This window comes from Amia ocellicauda, chromosome 1 (genome assembly GCF_036373705.1).
Source record: "Amia ocellicauda isolate fAmiCal2 chromosome 1, fAmiCal2.hap1, whole genome shotgun sequence".
Lineage (NCBI taxonomy): Eukaryota > Metazoa > Chordata > Actinopteri > Amiiformes > Amiidae > Amia > Amia ocellicauda.
This window is the reverse complement of record NC_089850.1, coordinates 39,817,337-39,829,807: the sequence shown is the minus strand read 5'-3', so window position 1 is coordinate 39,829,807 and position 12,471 is coordinate 39,817,337. Positions and strand designations below refer to the sequence as shown.

The 12,471-nt window shown below is 38.1% G+C and overlaps 1 protein-coding gene across 1 annotated transcript in view; it reads left to right on the top strand.

The window, feature by feature from the left end:
- The window catches only part of scara5 (scavenger receptor class A, member 5 (putative)), a 50,350-nt gene extending 38,827 nt beyond the window's left edge, over positions 1-11,523 (top strand). Inside the window, exons 8-9 of the mRNA XM_066704586.1 lie at positions 310-504; positions 8,745-11,523. Coding sequence (XP_066560683.1) covers positions 310-504; positions 8,745-8,878 — 329 coding nt within the window. The 3' untranslated portion in view covers positions 8,879-11,523. The remainder of the gene's footprint in view (positions 1-309; positions 505-8,744) is intronic.
- The last annotated feature ends 948 nt before the right edge of the window (positions 11,524-12,471 follow it).

Below are 12,471 nucleotides of genomic sequence, written 5' to 3'. Positions count from 1 at the left end.
TTATGTTTTATCTCCAATTGTTTATTTGTTCTATGCTTTCATTTCAGAGTACATTGAGACATTAAACTGCGTAAATTTCAATAAAAACTGGAAAAATAGAGGTGTTCTAAAACTTTAGACCAGTAGTGTGTGTGTGTGTGTGTATGTATATATATATATATATATATATATATATATATATATATATTAATTTCCATAGTTTTAATGTAAAGCTTTGGATATGCTTGCAGACTCTGTCTGTGTAAACAGTGCCGTTTTTCTCTGTTCTTTGCCTGCTCGTAGCTCAATGTGTTTGTATTCTGCCGTTAGGTACAGTGGTACAGCCACTGGTCCGGCTGGTGAACGGGTCAGGCCCACATGAGGGCCGCGTGGAGGTGTACCACGAGAAGCGCTGGGGCACAATCTGTGATGACGTCTGGGATAAAAAGGATGGAGACGTAGTGTGCAGAATGCTGGGATTTAAGGGATCCAAAGAGATTCATAGAACAGGACGATTTGGACAAGGTAAGCCATCTATGTTATATACACTCACCTAAAGGATTATTAGGAACACCTGTTCAATTTCTCATTAATGCAATTATCTAACCAACCAATCACATGGCAGTTGCTTCAATGCATTTAGGGGTGTGGTCCTGGTCAAGACAATCTCCTGAACTCCAAACTGAATGTCTGAATGGGAAAGAAAGGTGATTTAAGCAATTCTGAGCGTGGCATGGTTGTTGGTGCCAGACGGGCCGGTCTGAGTATTTCACAATCTGCTCAGTTACTGGGATTTTCACGCACAACCATTTCTAGGGTTTACAAAGAATGGTGTGAAAAACATCCAGTATGCGGCAGTCCTGTGGGCGAAAATGCCTTGTTGATGCTAGAGGTCAGAGGAGAATGGGCCGACTGATTCAAGCTGATAGAAGAGCAACTTTGACTGAAATAACCACTCGTTACAACCGAGGTATGCAGCAAAGCATTTGTGAAGCCACAACACGTACAACCTTGAGGCGGATGGGCTACAACAGCAGAAGACCACACCGGGTACCACTCATCTCCACTACAAATAGGAAAAAGAGGCTACAATTTGCACAAGCTCACCAAAATTGGACAGTTGAAGACTGGAAAAATGTAGCCTGGTCTGATGAGTCTCGATTGAGACATTCAGATGGTAGAGTCAGAATTTGGCGTAAACAGAATGAGAACATGGATCCATCATGCCTTGTTACCACTGTGCAGGCTGGTGGTGGTGGTGTATTGGTGTGGGGGATGTTTTTGTGGCACACTTTAGGCCCCTTAGTGCCAATTGGGCATCGTTTAAATGCCACGGCCTACCTGAGCATTGTTTCTGACCATGTCCATCCCTTTATGACCACCATGTACCCATCCTCTGATGGCTACTTCCAGCAGGATAATGCACCATGTCACAAAGGTCAAATCATTTCAAATTGGTTTCTTGAACATGACAATGAGTTCACTGTACTAAACTGGCCCCCACAGTCACCAGATCTCAACCCAATAGAGCATCTTTGGGATGTGGTGGAACGGGAGCTTCGTGCCCTGGATGTGCATCCCACAAATCTCCATCAACTGCAAGATGCTATCCTATCAATATGGGCCAACATTTCTAAAGAATGCTTTCAGCACCTTGTTGAATCAATGCCACGTAGAATTAAGGCAGTTCTGAAGGCGAAAGGGGGTCAAACACAGTATTAGTATGGTGTTCCTAATAATCCTTTAGGTGAGTGTATATACACGTTTATGAATATAATTCAGTATGTTTATCAGTTTATTGCTATGGATTTTAACTCATATTTGGTGTTTATTTGGTACAATTATGGTTAATGAACTTAAAATTATGTTGAGAATTAAGGTTGTATATATTTCTATATGTAAGTGTGTGTGTGTGTGTGTGTGTATATATATATATATATATATATATATATATATATGTTATATTGTAAACTAAGTATAATCTGTTTAATGGTGCCATCTATTTAATCACCATCAGCCTGTATCGATCCACTGCTGGATGAAGGCCTCCCCAAGATGTTTCCACTTGCATCCATCTACAGCTTCTCTTTTCCATGTCATGTCTACAACGTTTATGATTTAATCTTCCCATCTTTTAAGTTGTCATCTTCTAGGTCTTTTTTCAGACCATTCAATAGCTTCTGTTATCCATCTTTGATCTGTTCTTCATGCTTGGGATTCGAACCACACACCACAGACGCTCCTCCATTCACTCTGCACCACATACTACCCAGTAGAGTAATAACTCTGCTACGCCAAAAGACCAGGTCTCCCAACACGGGAGGCTTTTCACCATACTGATTTCATAGAGGGGTTACGTCACCTGTAACAAGCTCATGCACATGATGAGCCCCGTTGCACACGTGGAATGTGTTCTGCATTAAGAGGAAACAAATAAAAAAGCAGAGCATTAAATTAATAACTGGCAATGACTCACAATATGTGAAGGTATACAACTGCTGCATATCCACACGACCTGCATGCTGAACCAAGTGAAGCGTGCTGCACAGAACGTTCTCCAAACCTTTGTAACCACACACTTAACAGCTACAGGCATTTTGAAACCCTGGGAACCTGCCAGCTTTCCAAAACTCAGCGTCTCTATAAATGAAATGCTTTCCAGCCAGTATGTAATGGCGAAACATTGTCAAGAGCCTCTTCTTACTGACTTCCTGGATGGTTTGCTCTACTTATCTATAATGCACAAAGAACAGTCCACCTTCCATTCCATGTGAATATTCAATTAGGCAGCCCTTCACTGCAGTAACGGGACTTATTTAGGGACTTGAAATGACTTGGCATGACTTAGACTACGTAACATAAAGAATTTGTTTAGCTGATTCACAGCCTGACAACTTTGGCATACATTTACTTTTCACTCTATTCCCATCAGTCATTGGCAGAAAAAAATCCTTCTAGTCCAAAGTGCTTATTTTTACTGTTGAATCATGGCTCTTATAGATTGTTGAAGGTTTTTTTAAGGATGCAAAAACAAAACCAGCCATTCTGGCACCCAATATGACATCCCTTGTAAAGTCAAATAGACTTTGTTCTTGCTTTTTTCTTTGCTTGAACAACATCTCTGCATTTATGGGGCATGAAAATCAGCTGGTCCATTACGTGCTCAATCCATGCTGGCTACACTAATAAACACGTTTTTTACCAAAAGGGGTGTGGAGTTCTTGATATGGTGAGCCATCTTGGTATTTGTATGCTGGTTACAATGAAGCATATCAAAAATCTGGCCAGCACAAATATGTGTAATTAAGATAAAGGATTGTTTCCCATTTCCTATTGCACATTTCCTTTTTGTGCTCTTTCCATAATTCTGCATCTTTGTTTGCCTGTTTGTTTTGGTCCACTGGAGCTCAATGCTGGTGTTCTGCTCTAGACCTGGCGTCACTCCAGTTATCAGTTGTGGGTCTAGCTGGGGCATTTGCCTTTAAGGAACTTGATTGTGGAAGAAAGCATTTTGTGCATAAATGTTTAGCAGAAAGACATCAACAGGTCAGATAAAGCCAGTGTGGCAGTGCACATTTCCCACTGGTTACTGATTCGTTACTGTGTAATGAATCAAAGTAAACTCACAGCTCAAATCTGGGTTATTATTGGCAGTGCACTAATAAGGGTCAAGAAATATCATGCTTGGAGCTCTGGATTCATCACTGCTTTCCACACATATTTTGAGTCTGATGGAAACAGCTGACTGTGCACAGGGCAATTAACCCACTGTTATAAATCTGTTTTTTGTATGATGCTTTATGGGCTGTAGTCATGTTTCCTTGAGATTTATTTCTATTGCAAACTGTGCATCTGGCATGCATTATTCCTATCAGTTTGTTTCCAGTTAGTTTAATTGTATTTATAATTTATCTGGATTCTCTCACAGGCCATGGAAACAGACTCCTACTACCTGTATTGCGGTTTTGTTAAAATTAGGATTTCATATATTTAGTTTGTTTTGGACGTGTTATTCTTAAATAATACCTTGCGTAGACACTTAAAGCCTATTCTGACTGCTGCAGTGCATGTAAAGATGTAGAGGTGTAGTGGGATGTACGCCACTTGAACATGAGCAGGATCAAAGGTTGGGTTGGAATGGGTTTCTGTTGTTGTTGTTTCCTCTTTGCTTGTTTTTGCCAGGTTGACCTCTATGATATCTGCAGAGGAGGTATGCCAGTGGTCTCAGGGTTCAGGGCACAGTGCCTACACTCTCCTTAATTTGCTTCTTGACAACACTTCCTCTGTGTCCCCACTGGAAAAAATGAAGTAGAAAGTGAAATATGAATGAAAATCTGACATGAACTAGTCTTATAAGGATAAACTTTTCTCTTTCATGTGTATCTGATCTGGTCTGTTATTTAGGTGTTTTTCCTGTTCTCTGTTTTTAAAGGTTTGATTTTATGTAACCAAAGAGATTAAACAGGCCTAAACAATTTCTTCTGGCATAACCCACACCCTTCCTGCTGAAATGTGTTCAGCAATCTGCTTGTAGACAAGTTCCAGATATTGTAACTTGGAGGCCCCTTACAGGAACTATAATTTTGGCTATTTTTGATTGGTACAAAGAAAACATCACTACATACAATATTATGGCACACAATGTATTCTATTCATTCTATTCGATAGAGATTCTGTCTCTGTATCAGACACATTATGCATACTAGCAATTTAATGTGAAATCCATCATAGAAAGACATTACAGACTTTAATTAGTGTCTTGAATTCTCTAACATATTGTTCCTCAAGAAGCAGAAGCATCCAAAGCTTAACATTACAATAAGGCAGCCGAAGGGAAGCGCATTGAATTGATAGAATAATCTGACTTTAATTCACTTGTGATCTATTATGGTGGTCAAAATTATGTGGTCATAACATTGTAACCCAGTGGTGGGGTTTACGTCATCAAAAAGAAGGACAAGGGGTTTATAAAATGATTCAATGGTCAATTGGTATTAACCCCTGACAGAAGAGTTAAAACCAAATAAAGAAACTGTGAGACGAGTATAAATGTGCCGTGGGAGATGCTTTGGACTAAAAGTAAAAGTACCAGTGGTGTGGGTGTGTGACAGAACGTCTGGGGTCTGTGCACCTGAGATTGCATGAACACAAGAATATTGTAATGATAAATATTTGCATTTCAATTATTTTGAGACGATTGATAAATGCTCCTTTTAATTGGTAGTTCATTCTACAGTTCTTTCAGTTGTATTCCAGCAAGTTTTCAGGCAACCCCATAATTTTGACCACTAGTATATGCCCGAAAACAGAAAGTATTTGGACATGTCATGTGATGTTTTTTGCAGGCCTTCTCCAACCATTTATATAATACTACTTTTATTTTTTACATTTTGCTCTCATTCAGAATCTTTTCATATTTAAAAGGAGCTCTGAGTGACACTGTTCGTCTCTTCTTTTCAGTAACATAAATGTCTCAGCTTGGCCTCCAGTCAGTTTTTTGAGAGAGGGGTGTGTTGTGTAATTGGAGCCAGCTTCTAAGTCCTGGAAACCTCCTGTTTTGTATTTTTTTAGATATATTCTGGAGCTGGAGCTGTAGTCATTGCTGTAGCCATGGTCTCTTCCAATCCAAATAAAACAGTAACTGGCTGTACATTTTGAAAAGCCCTGGTCACCGTGTGCTTTTGTTGCTTAATAAAGCACTCTACCAACACTGAATGAATGTTAAAAATCATCTATACATCATTTAGATCTCAATCTTTCATGTCAGGAAATTGTTCAAAAGTTAATCAAATAGCAATATGTATTGTACCACAGATTCAATGGCCACAGGCATCTCATCTCATTATACAGATTTTAACACAATTAGATCCCCAGTTGACCTATCGACATCAATGAAAACAATAACAAACATAAAGACAAACATCTTCACAGAATACTCATTTTGTGTGTGTGCTAAATACCATCTATACCTGGATCGGTACAGCAAAGTAAATAAGCTGCACTCTGTACAATGGGAAATTATTTACAGGATCTGCCTGAAGCCTAATCCTGGCCCTTAAATTTATACATCCATCCATTGCAGGGAAGCCAGAGCCAATCCCAGCAGGCATAGGGTACAAGACAGGAATGCACCCAGGACAGGATGTGAGGCCATTGCTAGTTAACACACACACAGCAATATATCACAGCCAATTAATCTAACCTGGGCAGTGAGAGGAAACCAGAGTGCCTGGGGGAAAACCCATGCAGACACAGGGAGAACATGCAAACTCCACACAAGACAGGCACCCCAAGCTGGGACTCAAACCCAGGACCACTGTGCCACTGTGCCACCATGCTACCCCCTAAGTTTATCCACTTGCTGTATTATACTCACAGTCTGGCCTTTGTGTGAAATATGCAGATGGCCAGTGACCTCAACATGTTTAATTTGTCATCATACTGACCAACAGCTCAACAGGTGTGACACTGATGCCCTCTGCTCCCATTAGCTTGTTGAATATTACAAGTAGGTAGGAGGAGCCAGCCTCACAAGCTCGCCAGAGTAGAAGAGTGAAGGTGACTTGTGACCAGCCGGGTTCTGTGTTGAATTCTTTAAGATGTTTTAAAAGACTTTGAATCCCACAGAAGATGTTTTGTAAATAGTTTTCCTATTGGTCTTTCCCCCTAATTTCTCTCAGAATTCCACGCAGTTGAAAGGGTCATACCTCCTTCACTGTCTATCTCTTAGATTTGGATGTTCAGATATTTTTTGTATGTGATATCTTAAATCACTGTATGTGTTAATAGAATAAATAAATAAATATAACATCCCAGTAAGCGATAAGCATCCCTTTAGACCCAGAGACACTTATCTTGATGGGAATCTCAGAACCGTATTGGACATGTCGTGTTAGTTTGCTTGGAAGCAGATTTCACTTACTAGAATTAAATTAAATTAAACAAAGATAATCATGCATCTTTAAATCGTAAAACAATCAGCTTGGGTTTGTTCAGGATCTAGTTTTCCTAGTTGCAGGCCATTGAGCTACTTAAAATATAAAAATAAATAACATTGTATAGATAAAATCATAGCAAAAGGAAAATAAATGCTGAATCCCTGAGAGATTTATCCAATAAATAACAAAGAAAAGCAGCACTAATGAAAACCAAACACACCAGAGGAGATTTTTTTTTTCTCATGATTTAACTCTTTAAATGCCATAAATCAGTCCTTTGTTTTAGATTAGCCTAGCTATTTGCTGTGCCACAAAGAGAGATATGGAAAATACAATCTTATTACTCTAGTAGGTTACACATTTCAGGTCTGAACCAACTCCAACCCTTGGCAACAACAAACATTCAAGCTTGACCCATACAAATATGGTTTCAGTTCAAACTAGCAAACAACAAACCTGTACATCATAGCATTTACATTTATGATTAGACGAAAGGGGCATCTTACTAAAAATGGAGCGCAACTATGTACAATTCTGTAGTTTTCTATTAGTGGGTGGTTCAAAGTTTTGATTTAATCCGTTATCAGAGACTGGTAAACCACCTTGAGTGACTGTCATGTTTTGTTTTTGTTTTTGAATTAATGATAACACTGTCTGTAGTTGTGCATGATTGCTCATGTCCTCTCTTCCATTTTCCAAATTATATGGATTCAAATGGGAGAATATGATTTCTTGTCCTTCCTATTTCCTTGGAAATCCCAGGAAAATGGAGGAAAGAAGGAGACTGCATGACAGCCCAGCTTGGGAATCATTCATTGCAGCATATGGAAATTCTGATATTCTGGAAGCGTTTAAAATCATAAATTGTTTACAGAAAACCTACTGTAAATATATCGCTAATCTGGGGTGTGTGTGTGTGTGTGTGTGTGTGTGTGTGTGTGTGTGTGTGCAAATTACAATTGCTACAGTTCACGATGTTCCAGCATGTCTATTTTGTGGAACCAGTACTGTTTATTAGGCAGTGTTTTCAGTGTGGAGGTTTGATGAAAAGCCATGAATAGATGCACAGCTATGTTGAGATGGTGATGCTTTGAATATTTTTAAATGCATTTTAAACTAGTTCAGTCTTGTATGAATTAGCTGAAAAACTAAACCCTCTGGAGTTCTGTAAGCAAGCAAAATCTGTTTTAAATTGAGTTAATATTGCAAAAAACTCCCACTTCAAGATTAATCTCCTAGGCAGAAGTCCTCTGATGGCACTTGGCCTTTTTTGTTTGGTGCTTTTGCAAGACAGTGAAACAACAGAGCACAAAGCTCACTTCCAATCGTCTGCGCTCTGGTGCCGAGCTAGACATTTGATCCTTTAGGGACAATGCCAAATTTCTGTTTCATATTAGGACTTTACAAATCTTCCAGTGTAGATAATTGCAACTTTCTTCCTAGTCTGGGATACATGAGATTCTCAAATCACTTACAATGATAATAATTATAAAACTATTACAAGAATTACTCTTTTTTGCTCACACACACATAGTGCCTATAGGAAATATTCGCCCCCTTGTACTTTCTCACATTTTATTTAGTTTTTTATATATTTATATATAGAGACAGAAAAACAATGTATACATTATTATACCAATCACACATCCGCAATTTGATTCCACTTGCCATAATTACTTAGTAATATGTCAAAATAATAATATTAATAATTAAGAAAACATCTTAAGGTTTCCTATGAGCAAGTCAACAGGAGGGAGTTGTAGAAAAGTGTAGTTCATCAACATTGTACATTTTTTTTACGTGCTTCAAATGTGTTGTGTCTTGCAGGTTCTGACCTTATATGGATGGATGATGTTGCTTGTGCAGGAACAGAAGACACCATCCAAGAGTGCAATTTTTCTGGCTGGGGAAAGACCAACTGTGGGCATGTGGAGGATGCTGGAGTTACCTGCATCCCTTAATGAACAGACATCAGACAGCTACCAACAATAATTAACTAAAATGATCATCAACACTGTCACAAAAGATGCTGGTTATCTGTGAGAAACAGCATAGAAAAAGGAGATTACAAGTAGAAAATGCCACACACTTATTTATGCCCATGGCATTTATGCATTTGCTTCCCTGAGAAATATCAGTTTGTCTGTAATTCTTTTTACTTTTCTTTCAGTAGCCAGTGGTTTAGCATTAGTTAATTATAATGATTAGAGGGTTTCTGGATAGTTATAATGTCTTTCTCTTACCAATACATTTTAATTTCATTAGACCATTGCCAATGATGCCAGTCTCTCCATTGACAATAGTGTTGATGGTATTTCAATGGTTTGAGAACAGATTATTTTTCAAATGGAAAAAATGAATCCAGCAATGAATAGAACAAATTAGATGTAACTGCTTTTTTTAGTACAGAATATAAATAAGGAAAACAGGATCTACATCAAATGGCAGCACAGTTTGTACTGTATGTGTTATTGGTTACACCCTAAAAGAGTAGACTATGTACCAGTAGTTAAACCCTAAAACATTTATGTTTCTTGTATTGTTATGTGACATACTTATTACTTCCCTATGTATTCTGACTTAATAACATGCAATCAGAACTACCAGAAAATTGTCACTGTGTCGTTTACATATCAAGACAACAAGGAATTATTAGAAAGGTCTGAATGTGGTATAGATTTACTTTTGCCCAAAATATGCATTTCATTAACACCATAACACAGCAAATCCTCCCCAACGGTTTGAGGACTTCTTCCTGGAATGGGAAATTCAATAGGCTAAATGATGGAGGAATTTCAGTTCACACCCACACGTTCTAATATTTTTAGATTCATGAATGAAAATTGATTTTCATTTTACGAAATAAGGATGTTAACGGAAACTAAAGCTGCCACTTGTACTGCCTTCTGGTGTGTATTTTTGTTCTTAATTATTCCTCACTATTTAGATTTTTCCAGTAAATAAAAGACTGTATGCTGTGCTCCAGGGTGCACAGTCAAGGGCCAAAGAAAACACATTTTGGTTTTATTACCAATTCCATTTTAATGCTTTGTTGTTTCCTCCTCGTTGTCGTTGTCTCCTTTCTTTATTATGATTTTGATCAATTTCACCCAGTATTTTCATCATACATTTTATGCTAGCCTTCTTATTTTTTATTGATGAAAATAATATTCTTGTAGAAAATATGTACACTAGTACTCTACTAATATACTGTGTGTGTGCGTGTGTGTGTATATAGATGCTGCCCTGCTTACGCAATCCTTCCATTCCGGAAAGCCTTACGTAAGTCTGAAACGTATATATGTACAGTATGTGTTTTTGTGTGTGTGGTTATGTAAATGAATGTATGTGTGTATGGTACAGCCCAGCATGTATGTTTATACTGTTGAGGTAGTCAAACTGAGTTCACGAGCAATTGACGACAGGCTTTGTCCGCCTTCATACTTTTTCACTATTTTCATTTTCTGCTTAAATCAGTGTTCTTTCACTGACAAACTGGTCCTGCACTCTTACTATGACTTGGTTGCTTTCCAGTCATGATTTGGATGAAATAACAGAAATTCAGTATCACAGAAATAATGCCGTTGTATTCCTCTGCATAGTGAACTACTTTGCCTTTCCATACACTACGCAATCTTTTCTGCAACTCAAAAATGCTAGTTATGCCTTATGGAATGGTTTGTATAAGGTAACACTGTGGGGGGTTGCTACAGTGCTGGGCTCTTGAAATAAGCAGGGCCTCGGGAGCAGACACAGCAAAGGTGCAAAGATGAGGAATTATTTACAGTGCAGTTCTGAAAACAAAATAAAACTGAACCCTAGCTCCTTGTTGATCTTAACTACACAGTGGAAAAAGGTGCCTCTGTAAACACTTAGCTAATCAAAAGACAGAGAAATAGCAAATAGTTCAAATCAGTATCCAAAAGTTTATAAGCAAAGTGCTTTACTGGTGTTCTGTTGTTCTTGTTTTCACCCACCCACTCACTGACTCACTGACTCACTGACTGACTCACTCTCTCACTCTCTCTCTCACTCACTCACTCACTCACTATCTGTCTCACTCACTCACTAGCTAACTCTTACATCCCACACTTCCTGCAGGCACCGGCCAATAAAAGGAGTTCTGCTGGTCAGGTGTTCCAGTACTGTGATTCACCCTCCCAGGGCTGTTACTGTTATATAATCTGTTGTTTAAGAAATATCCAGTTAACGCCAAACACTTGCATATAGGGAACTGCATGCAAGTTCTAATTCTGTTGTTGTTTCTCAAAGGTTTTATTAATACGTTTCTTGAATCTTGTGAAATTGAGTTATTCCAAAACTATTTTTATGCAGTAGTTTTTCAGACTCGGAGAATTACATCCTTTAAAATCTTTCCATAGGCTACACCATGGACCATTGGGTTTTTGTTTTGTTTTTGTTTTTACTACCTAAACTGATTATATCTGATGTAACTATATAAAATTGTATTTTTATATTGAGAGTTCTGTATGTGTTACAACAAAAGGGAAAGAAAAAAATAAAATCTGTGGTATAAAGCATATGTTCCAAATGTTGACGTTTAGAATAGATTGTACTATGGGAAATTAAAACATGCCTTTGTTTACATTCTCGTTTGCTCATTTTCTCAAGACTGGACATGCCGTAAGAAGGCCATTATGTACCTGAGCCTGCTAATTGGCTAATCCTATAATTCCATATTCTATTTTTGGAACTATCACTTTCCTTTTCAGTGTCGGCCACTCATACTTTACTCATTTGATATATCTATATCTTCCATTGAAAGAAGTCAAATCTAGATATATCTATATTTAGGCTGTATGTAAATACCCCTCTACAGTTATCAGTTTAAATTTTAAATCTGTTTCAACCCCACAAATTATTGAAATCCTGCAGTCAGTTTAAAGCCATATGAGATACTTCATATCAAGTCACAGCATAGGTTTTGTTATAAAGACGCAGTTTATTTTTAAGCTATTTTGGTGTAGGAGATATGATCGGGCTGTTTGGCTCAGGTACTCGGAGGCATGCTTATATCAGTGGTATCCAACTGCATATCCTACTATTGTAGAGAGAAAATAATTCATATTCCTATACACAGAACAGGGAATGAGGCAGAAAAAAGTCAAATTATACTGTCTTTGATATTGACACATGCTAAATTATCTGAAAGTGTTTCCATATGGATGATAAAAATAGAGATGGTTGCGGGAGGGGGTGGAAGAATTGCCATATCAACTCTTCAGGAGATGGTTAGCAGTTCAAGCACAGAGACTTGGAGGGAGGAAAAGAAAACATTGCTGAAAATGAATGTCATTTTTTATGTGATGGGCTTCCTGGCTCAAAATACCAACAAGGCCTGCCATCAGGGAAACAGATATCAAATGGGCTGCTATTTTATTAAGGTTGTAAATGATAGTACTAGGGTCATGTCAGCGATAACCGAGCAACAACAAATTCTGTATCTGAGAGAGAATATGAAGTGGAATTCAAGGAGAACAATAACCTCAATTGAGAATGCTGTGGCTCCAAAACATTGGGTTCTGCTTTTCTT